The following is a 23,846-nucleotide window of genomic DNA, read 5'->3' as shown; positions in this document are numbered from 1 at the left end:
TACTATCATTTTCTTTGTGCATCGTACAAATTAGGCAGACCCATCTCGGGCCAACAGGCAAGCACATATGGTTCATCAGTGGGCACAAAACACAATCCATTCATTTTGGTCCTCCAGTGACTGGATTCATTGAAAGACAACTGAGAGATGTGGCTTGTAGATTTACCAGGGTGAGTCAAAAGTTCGTTTGGTTTTTGCACATGGTGATTGAGACTGGAGACACAAGGTGTGACATTGGACTTATTCGGAAAAGTATAGGCCATTCTGTTGTATGGTCTTCTGCCAATGTTACGTGAGAGCCAAGATCCCAAGACAATACCATTTGGCTGGTTTTGAGGCAAAAAACTCACGCACCCCTGTTTTCACAGCATCCAATGTGTCAAACTGTATCTTTGCAGGAAATGCACGAGAGAGTGAAATAAATGGTCATCTGATGGCATGAGATCAGGGCTGAATGGGGATGTGGCAACACTTCAATTCCCTCTATGTCCTGCAGTTTCTGGGGAAAAATTTGTGACCGGTGGCATGGGGTGTTATCGACCTGCAACAAAGCTCTCTTCGACACATCAATGTTAGATACTTCTGGAGCATCATGAACCTGCTGCAGTTGTACGGCATAAAGGTTCCCATCGATGGCACGAGCATCTGGTATGAGATCCCAGAGCACTGGACCATCAATATTCCACCATATGCGCAACATGACTTTCTTTTCAAACCGTCCTCTTTGAACAAGTGTCATTGCCATGGCCGCAACCACTGCTTACCACTGGCAGAATATTTTAGAAAAATCTACTTTTCATCACCTGTGACAATTCAATGGAAAAACCTGTCGTCCCATGGAAATTGAAGCAATTGTTGACAGATGGAGACTCATTGTTCACACTGTTGTGGTGTCAACTCTTGGAGAACAAATCTAGGTCATCGAGAGACAAAACCCATTTGGTGAAGAGATCGAACCATGGTGCTTTTGGATGATCCAACCTGTCGTGCCAGTTAGTTGCCGTGTACCGACGCTCGCATCGGCTGTCATGTGATGTAGTAGAGCATCCGCATCCATGGTGCCCAGTCTCCCACATCGGTGCTTGTTTTCCACACACATGTCCCAGAGGAGAACCACTTGAACCATTTCTGTGCTGTCCTAATGTTCTGTGCTCTCACAAATTTTCCCTTGCTGCACTTGCAACTTTCACCCCTTTTTTTCCAATAATGCCGTAATGATACGCACGGTCAATTTGTCGACTTCCGTGATGGACCGCCGTAATTGCACTATGCCTTGTCGAAAAGCATTGTGCCTGTGTGAATGTACAATGTACCAGGTGGCATGCATGTCACGTGGCCACCACAAGGTGTTCGCTTGGCTTTCCAGGCATTTTCTCTAGCTCCACTGTTTCCAATGTGAAAAAAAGAATGAACTTTTGACTCAACCTGGTAATAAGGACGTTACTTCCAGACGTCCACGAGTGTACCTAATGACAATGACTGTACAGAATGTCCATGAGTGAAATAAACACATGCACAAAGATAACACCATCTCTTCTTAATTTTCCATTCACACTTAACAGAAATTTACTTTTCAGAGTAGTGTTCACAATAAAATATCAGCTGGAAAATGGCATAACAATCAGAAGCATTATAAAAATTTGTCTATTTGTTTATTTGATTTTAACTTCATATTTTTCTACAACTCTGACAATATTTATTGTACAAACATAAAAGACCATTCTACGTTATCAATGTATATTTGTTCATATGGCAATGTCTGACTAGTTAAACAGCACAAAAATTATAATTAAAAAATACTGATATTCAAAATACTCTGAAAATATACACTGCTCTCTATACTTAAGCACATGCCCACTTAGTATTATAAAAATGTCATGTTAAAAATTTGCTTCAAAAAAGTTCATACAAAGTTGGTTCATTATGTAAAAATCAATGATATGGAAAATAATTGGCACATTGCTTCTCAAGCACAATACTGATAAACCTGATATTTAATATTTTTAAAAATAAGGTAAATCCATTTATTATTTTAGTAATAATGATTGTTTTGTCTTGTATTTAACTTCACCACGTAACTACCAAAGGTATCTTGAGGGTGGTGATTTATTTGCACCAAAGCTCCAAAGAAGATTAAATTTTCTTCTCACTCAAATATGTAATAGTTAAAAGACATATGAAATTATTATATATTTGTATAAGAAGAGAATCCAATCATATTGGTGCTTTGAATTTAGGGAGATTTCAGACTGAAGTGACATGTGACACGTGACAGGCGACAAGCAAGAGCTGCACCTGTCTCCTGTTGCATGCCTCTTGTTGCTTTGATCCGAAAGCTCCCTAAAAGATTAAATTTGTTGGTACAGGCGTTTTCTTGTCCCATTCTCTGAGAATTATTTATGATCTATTTCTCAGCCTACAGTATCAATATATGCAAGTTCACATGAAGTGTGTGTGTGCCTACTTCAACACTTGACAGTAGTCTCTGAAAAAGAAAAGGAAACATTATGAGCCCATTATTCAGAAGAGGAACATATTATTCAGATCATAACCAAATTAATTCCTTACATCATTACAACAGGCCTCACAGGATCCTGATTATAAACAATTGTCCGAGTTTTCACTAGACAAAATCATAACAAAATGTTATGTATTATGGATGGGACATATTAATAGGTACTCCATCAACATATCAGTGTATCGCTTTATCTGTAAAATTACCAATTTCTTTTACCAATCTGATATATCCAGATATATGAGGAGGTACCCAAAAAAAAAAAAAAAAACGGAATCATAATGTTGCACGGATTACCAATGTAGTTACAGCTTGTGGCGCTAGGTGTCATTAGTATGGGATATCTTGCATCAATCTGCAAGTTGGCATTATTCTATGCTGAGCGGTTAGTTCGTAGCGTTGCATTGTTTGTGGTGTTGCAGTAAGAGTCTGGCAATTTTTGAGTGATTGTTGAGATGGCGGACCACAAGGAGCAAAGGACCTGTGTTAAATTTTGTTTCTTGTTGGTAAAAATGGCTGCTGAGACCGTTGTTATGCTTCGCCAAGCTGCTTTGGGAAAGACATAAGTCTACGAGTGGTTTTCCCGGTTCAAAGATGGTGACATGTCAACGGAAGACTTGCCAAGGCGTGGCCGTCCTTCGACAGGCAGAAATGAAGAAAACATTGGAAAAGTTCGAGATGCCATTAATGAAGATCGTCGAATAACCATCGAGCAAATTTCTGAAGAAGTGGAGTTGTCCTGGAGTACCTGCCAGCGCATTTTAACTGACGATTTGAAGATGAGACAGGTGTCTGCTAAATTTGTGCCTCGCTTGCTGTCAGAGGAGCAGAGGAAGAATCGAGTGAATGTTTGTCGTGGCTTGAAGGCTGAACTGCACAAGGACCCAAATTTTCTCAAACGAATTGTGACTGGGGATGAATCCTGGTGCTATGGGTACGATCCTGAATCAAAACAAGCATCCAGCCAGTGGAAGACTCCAAATTCACCACGTCCCAAGAAAGCACGTCAAGTTCGATCCAATGTGAAAACAATGTTGATTTGTTTCTTTGATGTGAATGGGATTGTCCACAGGGAATTGGTTCCCCAAGGACAAACAGTGAACCAGCAATTTTATCTGAATGTCTTGAGAAGATTGCGTGAAAGTGTGCAACAGAAGCGTCCAGCACTGTGGAGAAGTGGAATGTGGTTACTGCACCATGACAACGCACCAGCACACACGGCCATGTCAGTGCGACAGTTCTTGGCAAAGAACAACATGGTGCTTGTGCCCCATCCCCCTTACTCACCCGATCTAGTGCCCTGTGACTTTTTTTTGTTCCCACGTATGAAGAGGAATGTGAAAGGAAAGCGATTCCATGATGTCAATGAGGCCAAAGACATTACGGGCAAAACCTTGAAGAGTATTGCGCCAGAGGAGTTTCGAAACTGTATTCAACAGTGGAAAAAACGTTGGGACAATTGCATTAAAGCACATGGGCAATACTTTGAAGGTGACTAGAGTAGACATGCTTACCTGAATGTACCTACAACATGTACATGTACGGTCAAAATAAAACAAGGTGACAAAATTCCATTTTTTTTTGGTACCTCCTCGTATCTTATAATTTTGTGCAAAATTCTGCCATTTTGTTACTTTTAAAAAAGTAAATGTCTAAATAAGCAACTTCTTTTGCACTGCAGCTACCTGGAAACAAACATTTATTAAGGAGGTCAAAAGACTATTCAGGTTTATCAAGGAGCATTTGGAATTCTATATCGGATAGGTGGATTATCGGTTATCGGTATCAGTAAATTATACTTTATTGGTATCGGGCAATATTTCATATCGAGCCATCCCTATTACGTATGTATTAGTTAGAAATTCTTACATAGTATAATGGTTAACACACTCAACCCTTATGCAAGCAGTCCTGGGTGTGGACATGTAAAGGGGGGTATTTTATAGTGTGATGCCCCATCCCTTGTCAAAACCTCAACTTTCAACCTCAACCCCTTGCCAAGTTGTGCAAAATTCCCACGAAAGACAAAACTCTCATGAACTTAACAATGAGGATGAAGGGAATATATAAAAGTGATGGGTCCTCAAAACAGTTCATTACTGGCACAACAGTTTCAAGGAGTAGCTCAATTAGCAAGTAGTGGGACATAACTGCATGTCGGATAGTGCATCCTGATGAGCGGGGCACTTGTGAGTTGTGATCATAATGCAACCTTTTGGAGGATGAAAGAAGTGAAGATATAGTAAGCCAGATCATAGACAAATTTGCCAAAACTTCTCTCATGTTCGAAGGCACCATGATTTATACAGATTTTTTTCTTTCGCACTCAAACTGTAATATTTTTGTCTTTTCCAGCTTTAGAGCTTTTGTAACAGTAGCAGAAGATGCAACAGACTCACTCATGTCACCTTGCATGCCCTTACAATTCCAAACATTTGATGCTTCCAAACAAACTATATCTCTGCAGTGTACCTCCAAGCATTAGGTGACTATCTTCTGCTGCAGAGTTGCTGAATCTTGGAATCTGCATGCTGCTAGAGCGATGCTCTCAGGTTCTATGAAATGATACCCAACTAGGTTACAAGTTACAAATACCTCAAGTCTGTCGAAGACAGGAGTTACCTGATCACAAACTCGCGACTTTATGATTTATTGTAACACAAATATTTGCTACACTATCATACGTGTAGCATGCTCTTTTGAAGGACTATCATATGTGTAGCATGCTCTCTTGAAGGACTAACATATGTGAGGCATGTTCTTTTGCAGGAATATCCTATGTAGAGCATGGTCTCTTGCAGGACTACCATATGTGGAGCATGCTCTTTTACAGGACTATTCAGATGTGGAGCATGTTTTTTTGCAGGATTATCATATGTGTAGCATGCTCTTTTGCAGGACTATCATATGTGTAGCATGATCTCTTGCAGGATTAACATATGTGGAGCATGCTCTTTTACAGAACTATCATATGTGAAGGATGCTCTTTTGCAGGACTATCATATGTGGAGCATGCTCTCATGCAGAACTATCACATGTGGGGCATGCTCTTTTGCAGATAAGAATGACCGAAGTGAGACATTAATCACTGTGCTTCTAAGCAATTTTATGGTTGAGGGCACTTATCAGTTCCAGCCCAACTCAGTGATTGAAACGATTTCTATTCTTACTTCTCTGTATGAGCTTGACAGGTCAAAGGACACATCCTCTGACCAACAGGTGAAGTGGCACTACACACTTTAATAACAACCTGACGATGAATCCTACAACTTGTCATGATGGGCTCACCATCACAGGAGAAAGTAGGAGAAGCCAAATCATGTCTCAAACCTGGTAGATGTGAATGGAGGGGCCAGCAGAGACTGTCTGAAAGCCAAACGTGAAAATATACTGTACTTTGAAACTGAAGACGACCCAGTAACCACCTGACTCTCTATGCTGGGAAAGCCAACAAGTTGGAGCTCTGATCACAACCAATAACGGAGCTGATGGCAAAATGTTGACAATCTGCAAGAGGGCCCTTTAAACTAAGTTGCCTCAGTCAAGATGGACCTCTTGAACCAAGACGTCTTCCAGAGATAGAACAATCAACATTATTATGACTTAAGTGAATCTATAATTTGGAGACTATAATTGCCCTCGGCTTGTTGGGCTCTATAAGTAAATATTTGACAAGGCTTGCAAATCAGAAAAAAGTGCTGGAGGACTAAAATCTTCCTTCCTCACTAGATAGAGACAACATGGAGCCCCATAGAGAATTAATCGTGGCTGTAGTTCAGCACACCAGTGCTATGGTCCCTACACAAATGCAGTTTGGAACAGAGGTTGATATTTGGGTACCTTCAAAACATGATTATTAATGTTTCTAAGAGAATTAGAAATTATCAGCATAATTCAGTAAATTTTTCGAGGTGGCATTAGCAAATGTGTCATCTTAAGCCCGAAGGATCAAAGAACATACCCAGGCTTTTCGTTTTTAGATGTGGGAATTTCCAAGTGTAACACCTACTGCACCCTTCGTTCACAGTTCAGGGCGAGTTTGAGAACGGGAGACCCTTTCGTTTCCTAAGTGGCAGCAACCATTAGGCTTAACCATGCCTTGGACTCTGAACTGTTGCTCTGAGGCATAAAGTTTGGCAAAGCAGTATACCACAATAAATTTCCCGTTACCATGGCAACTGGTCCAACCTGATTGGTTCAGGGGTTCATGTGACCTTTCCTGCCTTCCGATGCAAATGTCAAAAATAGAATCCCTAGTTGGATCTTCCACTGCATGGGCTTTAGGTACAAATATGGATTAGAACCTAGTTCTGACACATAATGTCTCACTTCTATGCTATACTTCTACACTAGAAACTTAAAATTTCAAGACAGGGTTCACACTACTCTTGCAACACCAAATTCCATGATTTTTCTTAGATAGTTTTGAAATGTTTTCCAGATTACTCTTTAATGTGTTGTCTTAAACTTTACATGTTAATCAAATGAATTACATTTATTCAACGTTGTTCAAAATAAATTATGAAAAATTAAATAACGAATGTTTTTTTCATATGAAATATTCCTAAAAAAAGAAACTTATTGGAAGGAAAAGTGAAATATGGTTTTTATATCAATTTCCCTGAATTTTCCAAGTTTTTTGAGTGGTTTTACAAAATTTCCTTACTTTTCCTAGACAAGTGAACAAGTGGACTGAAGAATGTCAGTTCAGAAAGAGACAGATAAACCACTAACCTTTGTTTAAAGTTGCTTTGTTCCTTCTTTCAGCAGGGGCAACGTAATTGGCAGGAAAGAGTCCTCGTTCACCGCTCTGCAACTCTCCCATTAACCAGTCCTTATTCGCCACATGGTCCACAAGTATTAGATTACCTGTGACAAGAATATGCATTTGTGAGACCATGACATAAACGAGTTGAAAGAAAATATCGAGAAAACAACAGAATGAAAGAAATCTGGATTGAACTATGGCTGAGAAAGCAGAACTTTCAACCAATACCAATCCTGTTAAACTTACCAATTCTCAATACAGATATTTGAACACTGAAATACTTAAAAGTAGTTTAGAATATGTATATAATGTACAGGGTGATTCATAAGTGATGGTTCAAACAATGAGGGTGAAAAGTATGCACTAGTAGAAACAAAAAAATATATACATATTAGAACCCCGATTTTATTAACTTGAACTTTACAATTTTCTCTATTGTACATTTATCCCCCATATTAGCTAAATGTTAAAAAAAAAATCCCAAATTTTACACTTTCCTGCAGTTTTAATTTTATCCACGTTTGTTTCCTGAAAAGCATAAAACTGAGATTTCACTATTCTTAATTGTCTTATTAAAATGCTAGCAAGAAAGAAGAAGAAGAGAAACTTCAGTTTCATCTTTTTCCTCTCTTGCTACTATTTTTTGTTTCTACTACAGCTAGAACTATCTCACCAAACGTCTGTGTGACTATATACGCCACAGTAAATCAAATATAGTTGAAACAAACATAAAGCGTATATATACACTTTCCGCACTACAGAAGTACAATGCATAGAGCATATATGTACATATATGGCATCCACACTTAAGGGGTTAAGCCACGATAAAAATGGGATGTGTAGATCCCGAACTACTCACTTCCCTAAATGGCATTGTGTGTGTGTTACCTAACTCAATGGAGATAAGGGTGCAGTGGTAGCATCGTCGCCTTGTAATCAAGAGGTCCTGGGTTCGATACCTGGTGGAGGCACATACTAGTTCGGATGTCACTTTAAACTGCAGGTCAGTCCCGATTAGCCTTACTGTGCATGAAGTGGACTTAAAATACACCAAATCAATCACTGGAGATATGCAAACTTCAATGTCATCTTCAATAGCAAGTTTGGCCAACACACATAATGCCATGTACGACAGTGCGTATTTTAAGATTTACATGTCACATTTTTATTGAGAAAATCCAACTTTACCTTTTTGTATGCTCAACTCATCATATCTTCTGGCCTGGTAATTATGAACAGCAATAACCAAGTCTCCAGGCTGTAAAACAGCATGTCCGTTTCTAATTTCCTTCTGAGAATAAGAAGAAATCTCTGTATTGTTTGCATTTTCTACAAAATCTGTGTTCTGAGTGGATCTGCAAAATACATAAGAAAATCATTCATGTTAGAGGGAATAAAAAATTCAGTTGATAATTAGAAGACGTAAGCGAGTGCTAAAATGATTTCTGCGAAACTGACCACTTGACAAACTGGGAGTATATGATGCCCAGTGTGAGTGCAACTCGCATTACATTAGCAGATCCATCAACCGTATACAACAGCACTTATCCGATGCAAAAAAAATTCCAACCCAATATCTGACTAGCAAAACACCTCAAGTTTAACAAACACAAGATCAAAAAAGTTTCAGTTATGCATACAGCGCACACAATGATTGACACAAAAATCAAAGAGACGCATGCAATTATGCACTTTCCGTCCGAGCTAAATATCGACAGTGGTCAGGCACGTCATATTTGGCTCCTGCTTTTGCAACAACTCAAACCTATCACACGCAGCAAACTGGTTACACCAGCACCCCTAGTGGTAAGCAAGGAAACAACAGGAACCGGAAGTAAACCCAACAGTGAAGCATCGAGTTTTCCAAGTGGATGGTGGCAGAGGCCACTGAAATTAATCGAACATTTACAAGCAAGTTTCGCGAAAATCATTTTAGTATTCTAACATTTTCTAAGAATGGTAATCTTCTTTATTTTTGTGGTGCAAGAGATAGATAGTGTTCATTTTATCCATGTCTGTGGAAGACTAAAAAAAAAATGTAAATTAGCAGTTTGACATTTGAGAATTTCTTAAAACTATCCAATAAAAACTTTTCGGCGGAAGCACAGTTCTCTATGCGGTTAATGCGCATTATATTCAGAAGCCGCAGAAAAAGAGAGCTCTGAATAAAGACATTTTATCATCACCTTTTTTTTCACCTTTTCAAAATATTTCCAGAACGTTCTTTTTTTCACTTTCCCGAACATGAATTTGCACCTTAAAATCCTTTCCCTATTCATCACTTATTGGCTGAACTAGTATTCTTCATCGTGCAGATTTCCCTTTAATATATGATTCCAATGCCACTATACCATGGTGACCTTCTATGTTCGTATGTCTATAACTAGTTCTAGTTCACACTGCAACTCCCAGACACTCACTCATACAACGTTCATTATTCCATAAGCTACCGAATCAGTTCAACATCATTTTAAACCAAGTAGATATACTGAGTTCATATTCATCTTTTATTTGTTTGTCTTGTGTAGTAGTTGTGATGTGAAGTTTGTTTATGTTTATATTGTGTAGTAGTTGTGGTGTGTTTGTGTTTATATTGTGTTATAGTTGTGATGTGTTTGTGTGTGTCTTGTGTAGTAGTTGTGCTGTCTAATATGTTTGTGTTCGTCTTGTGTAGCAATTGTGCTGTCTAATGTGTTTGTGTTTGTCTTGTGTAGTAGTTCCTCCATTCATATTGAGGGTTAGGCGTAGAGCTGACAACTCTGCACTGTAAAAAAAAATGTCAAGAAACAGCAATATAAGGCCATGGATGTTCTCAAGGTAAAATATTCCGGAGGTAAAATAGTCCCCCGTTCGGATCTCCGGGTGGGGACTACTTTGGGAGGTCCCTGGACTAAGGATAAGATCTACATTAGGAATAAGGATATTAAATTAGGCACCTAGAATGTTCTGAGCCTTTACCGGCCTGTGGCATTTCAGTGTACAGTTAATGAGATAGTTAAGTATAAATTAGATGTAGTAGCTGTCCAGGAATTTAGGTGGCCAGGAGAAGGGAATTGTAAAACTAAAAATTATACTTTTTTCTATGGTGGTACTGAAAATCATAATTTTGGAACAGGCTTTTTCATAAATAATAGAATTATCTCGGCTCTTAAAACAGTAGAATTTATTACTGATAGGATATCATATACAGTTTTACAGGGTAGGTGGTATAAAATTATTTTAATAAACATACATGCACCAATGGAAGATAAAGATGATAATACTAAAGATGATTTTTATACAGAGTTAGAACAGGTCTTCGATAAATTCTCTCAGTATGATATGAAAATTCTGTTAGGTGACTGTAATGCACAGATTGGCAAAGAAGAGACATTTAAACCCACGATTGGTAAAGAAAGTCTTCATGAATTAAGTAATGATAATGGTATAAGATTGATTACTTTTGCAACCTCAAAGAATTTAATTGTGAAAAGTACCACTTTTAAACATAAAGATATCCATAAATATACCTGGTCTTCTCCAGATGGTAAAACTCATAATCAGATAGATCATATTCTCATTGATAAGAGAAGGCATACTAGTATAATTGACGTTCGTACACATAGAGGTGCTGACTGTGCCAGTGACCATTATTTAGTAATTGCTAAATTAAGAGAAAGACTCACAGTGATAAATCATAAGCAACAAAATCTAAAAGTTATAAAATTTGATACAGGAAAGTTGACTGATGAAAGAATTAAGAAAGATTACCAAATTAAACTGTCAAATAGATTTGATGTTTTGCAGGATTTAAATGATGATGAAAATATAAATGAAACAGAGGTAAATAAGAATTGGGAGCACATACGTAATGCAATAGAATCAGCAGCTAAAGAAAGTATAGGATACCATAAACCGAGAAAAAGTAAACCATGGTTTGATAATGAATGTGATAATCTAATAGAAATAAGAAATCAGGCTAGACTTAGGTGGTTAAATAACTCTGATGATACAAATCTAAACAATTATACTAGAATAAAGCGAGAAGTTAACCGCACGTTTAGAAGTAAAAAAAGAGATTACTTGAAAAGCCAAATTAACGAAATTGAAACAAACAGCAAAAATAAAAATATCAGAGATTTATATAAAGGTGTAAATGAGTTTAGAAAGGGGTGGCAACCTAAAGTAAACTTGATAAAAGATAAAGACGGTGATTTTCTAGCTGACCCAAGCGATATTTTAAATAGATGGAAGAACTACTTTAATGACCTTTTAAATGTCCATGTGGGAGATAAATCAGAAGTAAATGAAGTACACACAGCAGAACCTTTAGTTCCAGAACCTAACTTGACTGAAGTTAAAGATGCTATTAAAAGGCTAAAGAATAACAAAGCACCTGGCATTGATTTAATACCAGCTGAGTTAATTAAATATGGTGGAAATTCATTAATATGTCAAATTCATAAATTAATTTGTTTAATATGGAATAAAGAAGAAATCCCTCAACAGTGGAAAGAATCCACAATTGTTCCTGTGTTTAAAAAAGGTGATAAAATGAACTGCAATAATTACCGTGGAAATTCTCTACTCTCAACAACATATAAAATATTATCTAATATTCTTTTAACAAGACTAACCCCATATGCTAATGAAATTATAGGTGATTATCAATGTGGATTTAAACGTAACAGATCAACTACAGATCACATTTTTCACATCAGACAGACACTTGGAAAAAAATGGGAATATAATCAAAATGTCCATCAGCTATTTATTGATTTCAAAAAGCATATGATTCTGTCAAAAGAGATAAATTATATAATATATTAGTAGAGTTTGGAATACCTAAGAAGCTTGTTAGTATGATAAAAATATGCACCAGTGAAACAGAAAGTAAAATTCGTGTGGGTATTAATATGTCTGACAAATTTACAATTCATGATGGGTTAAAACAAGGAGATGCACTATCTCCATTGCTCTTTAATTTTGCTTTAGAATATGCTGTTAGGAAGGTAAAAGAAACTAAAGAAGGACTAAAATTAAATGGTGTGACTCAGTTGTTAGCATATGCAGATGATGTAGACTTACTGGGGGATGATGTGAATACAATTAAGAATAATGCTAAAATATTTCTCAAAACTGCTAAAGAGATAGGTTTGGAAGTTAACAAAGAGAAAACTAAATATATGCTCACAGACCGAAACCAAGTGTTAGGTAATAATCAAAATCTAATTATTGATAACAACTCGTTTGAACCAGTTTCCAAATTCAAATACTTAGGAGTACTATTAACAAATGAAAATTATATTAAAGAGGAAATAAAAAGTAGGCTTAATTCAGGAAATGCATGTTACTTCTCACTTCATAAACTTTTGTCTTCTCGTTTAATATCTAAGAAACTAAAAGTTAAAATATACAAAACCGTAATTTTGCCTGTAGTATTATATGGATGCGAAACTTGGTCCCTTACATTGAAAGAGGAACATAAATTGAGAGTATTTGAAAATAAGATCCTTAGGAAAATATTTGGACCTAAAAGGGATGAGGAGACAGGTGAGTGGAGAAGGTTACATAATTTAGAACTACATAATTTGTATTCATGTCCAGATATTATTAGAATAATTAAATCAAGAAGACTTAGGTGTGCAGGCCATGTGGCACGAATGGGAGAGGAAAGAGGAGTTTACAGGAAACCTGATGGTAAGAGACCTGTAGGAAGGCCAAGACGAAGATGGAGGGACAACGTTGAGATGGACCTAAGGGAAATCGGTAGGGATGGAAAAGAGTATATAGAACTTGCTCAAGATAGGGAAAGATGGAAGGCCTGTGTTGCTGCAGCCATGAACCTTCGGGTTTAAGAAGGCTAGGGAGTTAGTTAGTTTTTAACATTTTCTAAGAAAATCATGTTATTTTCTTACGATTGGGGGCAGAAAAAAGGTACTAATTACCAGGGGTTAACAAATACCATTTTGATTGAACAAAATCTTACCAAATCCCATGAAGAGAATATTTATGCATGTTCAGGGCTTGAAAAATCCCGGTCGCCATGGCGACTAAAAATTTCAGCTTGGCAACTGTGATCTTTTGCTGTAATATTGCCGTTTTTTTTTTAAGTTTTAGTGTACGAAACTTTCAAGATTTTAAGTTCAAATTGCAGTACAGCGTAAGTTAGCAAATTATTTTTTTTATCAACGTTGTGAACATTCTATAGAATCAGTAACAATTTCTTACTCTTTGTCCCCCAACACCCCATTTCCAGCTTTCTCACATAATTTAGCAATGTTTTGAATACGGTGATGCTCAGCTTATAGACTGCTTGATTTGCTTTATTTTACTTCGCAATTTGTGCCACTTTTGGCTAATTTGCAAAGATGGTGATGAATGATGATATGATGAAATTGATGAATGGATACGTACAAACATCCAAGCCCAGTCCGGGATTTGAAACCAGGACCCCTGGCATCGTAGCGCAATGTGCTAACCACTCTGCCACAGGGGCTGGCTCAGCTTCTTATAGTATCCACAATTGCTAGTAGGTGGTTTCCTGGCACCTGATTTTCAGACCTGGCGCCTAGCTCTGAAGAAAATGTTTCGAGCACTGTGCATGTTAACCCAAATTTTATGTTCATGGATTTTAAACTTTCTCACATCATGACCCAATGAAGCAACATACAATAACATACATCTTCAGGTTTTCCACTGTGGACTCTTGAAAATATGAATACTGAAAGGTCCATTGCAATTATACCAAATCAATCTACCACATTAATGTTTTATAATATTCATGGGCCCACATACGATATAATCTTAATAGTAGTATACAAGGTAGAGTAAAAAAGTTAATTTAACTTGTCCAGAACTTTTGTCTAAAAGAGACACTTCGATGAAACTTGTTGGCAACATTGGTTGTACTTCTGTTTCAGAGATACAGGAGGCTTTATGCATGATAGGAACATTTTGTTGTGAGTGATGGTGTGTCAGTTCCAAGTTCCATCCAAATTGGAGGTAGGTACGATAATCCATTTTTTGTGGGAGAATAAATTTTAAGCCCAATAAAATTAAACTTAAATTGATGTGATGTTTATGACAACAATGCAATTTCATACCAGGCAATCACATAATGGAGTATATTGTTTGAAAATGGACACACAGGTATTGAAGATGATGGTCAGCAGAAAAAAAAATTAACTTCAATAAAGAATTAAAATGCTGAAAGTGTTAACAAATTGATTTTTGCAAGCAGATGAAAACAGTGAAGAATATAACGGATGATTTGGAAATTTCATGAATTACATGTTGCACGACCCAGTTGGCACAGCAAAGTTCATGTGATGTTACTATGTATTTTTAGATAAACTTGATGATTATAAATGCAGAGAAACTAGTACTCACTTTTTCCACGAAACTGTTTTTTCGTAGTTCTACGAGGGCTATTTTTTTTAACCTCTGATGGCACCGCCAGGTGACCCGTGAAGCACTAGGAAGCAGGGCATCATGCAGTGTGAATGGCGTCCCCCCTGCCATTACCACCACCACTGCCATGCTTCAGTTGAAGCTGAGTGATGGGCACGTTGAGATGTCTGCTACAACCGACTCTCCCGCCAAGTGCGAGGTGCGTAGTGTGATATAATTTCTACAAGCAGAGGGGCACAATGCAGCGGAAATTCACCATCGAATGAGCTGTGTGTACGGTGAAAACTTTCTGAGTGACGGCGTGGTACGCGAATAGTACAGACAAATTTTAAAATGGCCGAATGGATGTTCATGATGAAGGTGGTCAGACCCGGAAGTGCAGCATGTAGACCAAGTGGTTTGGACAAGGTGTCGGTTCACGATTTCGGAACTGTCCGAAGACTTTCCCGAAATTTCACAGAAGTGTTTGATCACCCTCCCTACAGCCCGGACCTGGCACAGAGTGACTTCCACCTTTTCCTGGCAATGAAGAAGTGGTTTGGAGGATGGTGCCTCCACACCAATTAAGAGCTTCGGGACACTGTGCAGACCTGACTCAACAGACACAGAACCTCTTTTTTTCAAGAGGGTCTTGTAAAGCTGGTGCATTGGTATGATAAATGCCTGAATCTTCTTGATGATTATGTTGAAAAGTAGATTATACGTGTACGCAACTTTTGTCTCTATAAACCCATTTAGCTTTTCACTGTGGTTTTGATTTCATGCCCTATCGGAGGTTGAAAAAAAAATAGCCCTCGTATTAATTTCAGTAGCCAACGGGAATGGTGGTAGTGGCCACTGAAATGAATAGAACTATAAAAAAAAACAGTTTCGAAGAAAAATTGAGTACTAGTTTCTCTGTATTTATCTACTACAGCAGTGGCTCTCAATCTTTTTCAGTCCGGGACCCACCTTGAAGGATATTGCACTTCATTGGACTAATAAGCATGGGCGCCGGCAGAATTACTTGTAGTGTTTATAATCATATTTTTGCAAACACTGAGTACATTAAGAAGTCCTCTATTATGCTTGCTTAAACAAATTACACATTCTATATTCTAGAAAAGTAAATATATACATAATTTAAAAGACTAATTTACTCTAGTCTAACATCTAATGAAACACACACGCTGAAATTGAAAACAAAAAATTGTTTTACTCACCGAACTAATGTGACGGTTGAGGCTGCCTTTTCCGATTAAACTGTGGTATGTTGGGTTCAATACTGGTTAACTTAAGTCGTAAATCTGAGTGTGCGTCAAGTCAAGTCTTTTTCTGTACATGCTTTTCACTTGAATCAGAGAAGAAAATCCCTTTCCATACAAATATGAGGTGCAAAACGGCATGAGCATCTTAAAAGCCTCATCCGAAAGTTCAGCATACTTGCCTCTTAAAAATATCCAAATCTATGTTGAGTCTGAATCTAAAAATTTAGTCTTAATGCCAGAATCACAGCTGATATCACACAGTTGTTCTCTTAGTTTTTAAGACACAATAAATAAATTTTTGAGCCAGACTTCGTGACCCACCAAACACCCCCTCGGGATCCAGCAGTGGATTCTGCTACATAGGTTGAGAAACGATGTACTACAGCTTCTCTCATTTCCAAAATATGAACTCTTGAATTGTACTTTCATGTAACTGGAAAACTAGCCACAGATGTTCCACAAACCGTTTATTCCATGCTACTGCAACTAACATTTTAACCACCCTCGTACCTGTTACTTATGAAATGTGTTTTTACCACACAAATGTAGTGTAAAAGTGAAAATTACCCATTTTCAATAATTTCTATTATATCTGGGGAGTAAAGGCAGCCAGAGTGTAGTGCAGGTCACACCACTTCCAGAATGAGAAAGTGTGGAACGCTACCTTCACACCCCTTATGTGTGTTCATGGCAAAGTAATTTCCATGACTTTCCAGGTTTTCCATCTTTGTAGACAAACTGTTCCTGCATGACTTCAGTGGAATAACAGTTGGGCTGAAAAGTTCGTAGGCTGGCTCATAGATGGCGTTACTAGAATTAAATCCATGTGATTTTTACTTAGTACTAACCTTCAAAAGATACGTGTATAAATTTCACAGCTGCCGGATAATTAGTTCGTGAGATATAGCATTGTAAGTGAAGCAGCTTTTGTTATTGTGAAAAAATGGATAAAAAAGAATTTCGTGTGTTAATAAAGCATTGCTTTTTGGCGAAAAAAAATACTGTTGAAGCCAAGGCTTGGCTTGATAAACATTATTCGGACTCTGCACCAGGAAAATCAACCGTTGAGAAGTGGTTTGCTAAATTTAAACAAGGCGAAATGAGCATCGAAGACGATGCACGCAGTGGACGCCCCAAAGAGGCTGTTACCGACGAAAACATCAAAAAAGTCCACAAAATAATTTTAAATGATCGTAAAGTGAAGTTGATCGAGATAGCTGAGACTTTAAAAATATCAAAGGAACGTGTTGGACATATTGTGCATGAATATTTGAACATGCGAAAGCTGTGTGCAAAATGGGTGCCGCGCGTGCTCACAATCGATCAAAAGCAACAACGTTTTGATGATTCGGAGCAATGTTTAGCGATATTCAACCGTAATAAACACGAATTTTTCCGTCGATATATTACAATGGATGAAACATGGCTCCATAACTACACTCCAGAGTCCAATCGACAGTCAGCCGAGTGGACTGCACGTGATGAACCGAATCCAAAGCGTGGAAAGACGCAACAGTCGGCTGGCAAGGTTATGGCATCAGTATTCTGGGATGCGCTTGGTATTATATTCATCGATTACCTCAAAAAGGGCCAGACCATCAACAGCGATTATTACATAGCGTTGTTGGAGCGTTTAAAGGATGAAATCACGAAAAAACGGCCCCATTTGAAGAAGAAAAAAGTGCTGTTTCATCAAGACAATGCACCGTGTCACAAATCAATGAAAACGATGGCAAAATTATATGAATTAGACTACGAATTGCTTCCCCATCCACCATATTCTCCAGATCTGGCCCCCAGTGACTTTTTCCTGTTTGCAGACCTTAAAAGAATGCTCGCTGGAAAGAAATTTAGCACTGATGAAGATGTAATCGCCGAAACTGAGGCCTATTTTGAGGCTAAAGAGAAATCGTACTATAAAAATGGCATCGAAAAATTGTATGACCGCTATAATCGTTGTATCGCCCTCGAAGGCAACTATATTGAATATTAAAATCGAATTTTGTCAAAAAAATATTTTTTACTATGTTAGCCTACGAACTTTTCAGCCCAACTGTTACAGCAATACAGTACCAATTAATCTGTTTGAACCCTAATTAATAGAATAACAACATCGTATTTACCTGTCACAAATGTTTCTGCCATTATGAATAGAAATATTATCCTCATCTACAGTATTTGTTTGTACACTTTGCATCTTGGCAATTGTTTCATCCACAACCTCTCGGAAATGCTTCGGCTTCCTTCTGGGACGTTGCGGGACAGAGAGGACCAAGTCCATTTTCTTAATGATGCTCGTCAATCTCTTCTGGTTGTTGTCAGTCTCTTTCGTCGGAGATTGCAAAGGTGAGGGCACTTTCGGACTTGAAAGGTGCGAATGCTTCTTCGGAGTACGTATGCTGCATGCATCATCAGACCTTGAGGATATGGCAGGTAGGGAAAATGACTGAGGGATATTAATGGATGAAGTTGAGGGGACGGAAGCACTTGCCCCTTCCTCATTTACGCTCTTCGGGTCTTGAGAAATCTCACTCGAAACCCTCTCGTCGTCGTTGACCTGGACCACATGCTGGGGTACGAACTGGAGACCTAGCTCCTCCCCCTGAGCCCCTTTCTCATACATGCACACCACGATGGGAGAACACCCATCATTGGAACACAAGGCTACCATATGCTCGTACGGATGGTAGTCAACTCCGCATGAACCACGGGTGTACTGTAATCCTGAATACATGGCAACCTGGTCTCCTGTGTCAGCATTCCATATGTAAATAGCCCCATCTTCACTTGCAGAAAACACTAATCCTCCACACGGTGTTACACATGCCGATGTTTGAATCCTGCAGAAGATATAAAATTACCACAGTTAATAATAGACGTCACAAGTGCATATCGGTGTGTGTGTTACTGTTTCCAGTTTATCTTTTTTTCTTCTTTCTTTGATACAGTGAAATTGCAATTATACGTTATGATTATGATGATGATAATAATAACGAACGTAATTCATATACAAACATTTAGTTACCAAGAGCATTTCACGTGTATATCTTGTCCCATATTATTAATGAAAGTAACGATAACAGGTCGTGGTCGACTGTCTAGAATGTTTGTTAATATATTCACAACCACTGTACCAATTATCATAGCAATTATCACATTCATAGAAATGCTTCATGTAAAAGAACCTAAGCCGACAAATACCATGCAGCTGTGCCGACACCAGCTCCTCTAGCGGTATCATATTTAAGTGGAACCAGCCAGAGAGCCCAGAACAGTTCCATTTTCCACACTACGTTATTCAAGGCAGTGTAACGATGCCATCGGGGAGGCAAAAAAGAAATGTATACGTAACCCCACCCCCCTTGAAAATCCTGGGCACGTCACTGACTCTAGTGTTCAAAAGGATTAATCTTGTGTTATCCACAAGATAAAATTTACGGTTTTGTTTATCAGAAGGCAAGACAAGAACGAAAAATTGCATCCTTTATGTTGGATGAGTCATTGCTGGCAAAAGTGATATAGGCAAGGGACTGCTTTGGAAAAGCTAAACATAACAATGGCGCCGGTAGCAGCCTCCCTCCCGACAGACTGGCACCAACGCACAGGTGGGGGAATAGGATATTCTGTACGTTTTCAAGATAAAGCACTTATTGCAGCCAAGAAAAGCTGGACTACAGCGTTCATTTTTATTTAATCAGCAGCTTGCTAATTCCTGAACCAAGTTGAAAGGGGGAAGGATTATTGTATTGTAAGGGAGACATGAGTAATATTCCGAATGCAGCTAGGCTGCTGCGTGAAATTATTGCATAGCCCTGCACAGTGGCATGCCCAAAGGGGGGTTGGTGGGGATCATACTCCCCTCACCCTTGGCCCAGTATTCCTAAAAAAAAGAACGTTGTAGGAAGGCAAAGATGGCAAAATTAGGGCTGACTACTAAAAAAAAAGTATACTTAAACCCCTCACTTTCAAAAATCCTGGGCATGCCACTGGCCCTGCACAGCAGTTGCAGATTAATTATCTCTTGTGAGAGGAGATTAGCGACTTTTTTTCACTCGCTCTTAAACCAATATAGGATAACCGGGATTGGCAAATTATTCTTACTTTTCTTTCCTTCCCCCTTCTAATAGGAACGATTACGTAGATAAAGAAGTGTGAATAGTGATTGAGCCATGTTCTTTATTGTTCACATACGTTTTTGTAGGGGAGAGGCACAACCAAGACACCCGAGTCAAGCTTTTAGAATGTGTTAAAACGCTAGAGAAAGCAGTATTTAATAACTATCGTTTTGGCAAGAGTTCTCTTGTTCTCCGATTGTAAGGCAGGAGTTCAAGGTTGCATGGTGAATGAATAGGTTGCTACAAAAGCAAGGAAGAGGGGAGGGAGAGGTCGACTGGCATACAGGACAGGCTTCTGGCAAATTTTGTCATCGGCAGGGTTTGGAAAATGTATAAATCGGGAAATGAGAGTTACAGTAAACATAAGACAAGAGATAAACATCCTAATGTTCAGCATGGTTCTTTGCAGGGAATTGACTGAATGGATTAAGCGGGTAAACCTTGCTTGTACCCCTTTCACCATTCGGCACCTTCAATGTCTATTTCTCGTGAATTTGTGAATTTACAATAACAATTTAGAAAAGATTAGTGCAATACAGCAAACTTTGGTGTATATGTAGTACTCCTTTTCTTTCTTTGTGTACTTAATTTTATCATTTTAATTATATTTCAATAATACGATTTTCTCAGTTATACATTTTTACTAGAGGCATGCAAATTTTGACGAAAACACGAAATAACATGCTGTAATGTTCATTTTTCATGTTTCTGAAAGGTGTGATGTGAATTTTCCTACCCCGTTTTGTCACGAAATAATGCAAAATGAAATTCAAAATGCTTAAACACGAAATTTACCATTTATATATTGAAGTCTGAAGTATCCTGTGAGTTAAGCAATTCATGGAAAATTGATTAATTCTGCTGTAAATATTTGAGAAGCAAAAATGGACCCCTTTAACAGGAATAAACTTAACACTCTGGTAACTACATAAATGTGCTATTAGAAGGGATAAGTTTGGATAAGTTTATTTTGTGTAATAAGTGCAGTTTTTAAATCAAATTTAGGATTATATTCACAATTTTAAAACCAAAATGTCATCTTATATAGCACTTTTGATGTGATTGTTCACCGCTATAACACCGAAATTTTATTTTATTTACCGCTTTTGAACCCGAAATCGACTCTGTTTTGTACCGAAATTTTGCTTTTTTATTTACCGAAAATATGTGCCTCTAATTTTTACCCTTCTGTCCCCCATAAAATGTATAACTGAGATTTCACTGTACTGGAAACTGTCTTAAGCCTTGTGCACAAGCATCTTCATACATAGTCTCACAGTTCCCAGTTCTTATGTTCATATGTCAATATTTTAACACTACATTTCTGTATAATTTATACAAACATGTAAACCTATATAAATGTATAAAAACACATACAGATAACTAGAGGCACATATTTTTGGTAAATAAAAAAGCAAAATTTCGGTACAAAAACTGAGTCAATTTCGGGTTCAAAAGCGGTAAATAAAATAAAATATCGGTGTTATAGCGGTGAAAAATTGGATGAAAAGTGGTATATAAGAAGACATTTTGGTTTTAAAATTGTGAATATAATCCTAAATTTGATTTAAAATCTACACTTATTCCACAGAATTAACACTTCACTTCTAATAGCACATTTATGTAGTTATCAGAGTATTAAGTTTATTTCTGTGTAAAGGAGTCCATTTTTGCTTTTCCAATATTAACAGCAGAATTAATCAATTTTCCGGGAATTGCATAACTCTTAGGATAATTCAGACCTCAGAAGGTGTTGCGTCGGTGAATAAACCCTAAATTTCGTGTTTAAGAGTTAATTTCGCTTTTTGCAGTTCATTTCGCATTATTTCGTGACAAAACATGGTCACAAAATGCATCTCACACCTTTCAAAAACATGAACAAATAACACTACAATGTGTTTTTTAAAATTTCGTTTTTTCGTCAAAAATGAAATATGCATGCCCCTACAGATAACACATATATAAACAAACATCTATGAAATGAAAACTCTGAGGTAAGGTGCTTTGTCAACAATAAACTATCGACCATCATGGAACTGATTCAACAAACTATGTAATACATATGTTTCTTTTTGTCCAACTCGGACGCAAATGATATGTTTGTGCAACATTACTTGTTATAAAATAACATGCTGTTTGTAAATATGTAGTGAATTATAATTGTTTTTAGTGCATGCAGAAAAATGTTAGTCTTCTAAACATCAACATATACAGGGTGATCCATTCGAGATGTCAGAAAAGTAAACCGTTATGTACAAAAGGTTAATGTACGTATCTCCGAGCAGCTTGTTGTAATGTAAGTTTCGAGTGAGTGGAGGTTTACAGACTTCAGCCACATGGCGGCGCTAATGTGCATGGTAACAAAGGTGGTGCTCACGTCATAATAGCACACACAGTATGTCGTATGGTATGCAAAACTTTCGACTATTACATGCATGCTACTGCCGCCACGCAGCTGAAGACTGTAAACCTTCACTCGCTCGAAACGTACATCGGTTCTGCTTATATTACAACAAACTGTTCTTCTTGTATGTACGCATTGCTTGCATTATAGAATTATTTTCTTGTAGTTTACGGTTATTACAAGCATAAGAAAACAGTTTTTCTTTGTGACGTTTCAGGAGAACACACGCTCCTTTCATCAGACATTTATTTTCATTTTGACTAAAGATACAGTTATAACAATGGTTAGTAATTTTTAAACAAAAAGAATCCGTTATATAATGTTTGTGAAACGTCACAAAGAAAAACTGTTTTCTTATGCTTGTAATAACCGTAAACTACAAGAAAATAAGAAAATAACAAACTGTTCACAGATATCAACATTAACCTCTTGTAGATAACGGTTTATTTTTCTGACATCTCAAACAGATCACCCTGTAAAATAAGACAATTTCTCTGATATCAGTACATATCTTGATTACATATTATTACCATATGACTATTATTATTTCACACAACTTAATTTCAACTCAACTAACCTATGATTGAGAGCTCCTTTAAACCACTGAACGATGCTTCCCGTAGAAAGATCCACCATTCGAAGCAGACTATCTCGGGTATGAACCAGAAGCCGACGGCCTCCGGGATGAACTTGGATTTTATTTATTACGCTACCTTTTAAATCTCGTAGTGTAAGCTCCCTGGAAAATGAATAGATTTTGCTTATGAACACATACACGTGAACACTTAGGACTGTGAAAATATTGCTCAACATGCAATTCCATGTAACATACTTTGAGCTAGTCATTCTCCAAAAACCATGGTTTTTAAAACTTTCATGAAATACAACACTGTCATAGACACGTTATCAGTGGAAGGCAACTTGGATTGCCAACACATTTAGTGTCAAATTGTATGCAAAAATGGGGGTGTGAGTGTGGGGTAGGGTGATAACATTACTTCTGGACACAAGGTTGAGGTGTACACACACACACCCAGACCACCAGCTTCCACTGCTATGAAGATTACTTTCCACTAGGCATGGGACAGATTAATCGGTACTTTATCGGTATCAGCCAATATAGGCATATCTGTGTTTGTTTATCAAAAAAATTACCGATTATTTTACCGATCCGATATATCTATAAATATCTTATAATTTAGTGCAAAATTCTGCCATTTTGTTATAATTTTTATAGTAATCTCCATGTCCTACTTTCAAAAAAAGAAAATTCTAAGTATGCAAATTCTTTTGCGCTGCAGTCATCTTGAAACACACATTTATTAAGGAGGTCAATGATCCATTTAGGTTCTTCAAGGACCATTTGCAATTTTATATTGGATCGGTAAAATATCAGTTTATTTTT

The 23,846-nt window shown here is 37.5% G+C and overlaps 1 protein-coding gene across 2 annotated transcripts in view; it reads right to left on the bottom strand.

Annotated features, from left to right (window-relative positions):
- Window positions 1–1,666: 1,666 nt before the first annotated feature.
- The window catches only part of LOC146004685 (jouberin-like), a 63,340-nt gene continuing 41,160 nt past the window's right edge, over window positions 1,667–23,846 (bottom strand). For both annotated transcript variants that reach the window (XM_083143616.1, XM_083143617.1), the window contains exons 12-16: window positions 23,019–23,180; window positions 18,046–18,762; window positions 8,472–8,638; window positions 7,250–7,384; window positions 1,667–2,485 (exon numbers count right to left, since the gene is read on the bottom strand). In XM_083143616.1, the coding sequence (XP_082999742.1) occupies window positions 2,466–2,485; window positions 7,250–7,384; window positions 8,472–8,638; window positions 18,046–18,762; window positions 23,019–23,180 (1,201 nt within the window). In that variant the 3' untranslated portion in view covers window positions 1,667–2,465. The remainder of the gene's footprint in view (window positions 2,486–7,249; window positions 7,385–8,471; window positions 8,639–18,045; window positions 18,763–23,018; window positions 23,181–23,846) is intronic.

Source organism: Lepisma saccharinum, chromosome 22 (genome assembly GCF_977018435.1).
Source record: "Lepisma saccharinum chromosome 22, izLepSacc3.1, whole genome shotgun sequence".
Lineage (NCBI taxonomy): Eukaryota > Metazoa > Arthropoda > Insecta > Zygentoma > Lepismatidae > Lepisma > Lepisma saccharinum.
This window is presented reverse-complemented; position numbering and strand designations above follow the sequence as displayed.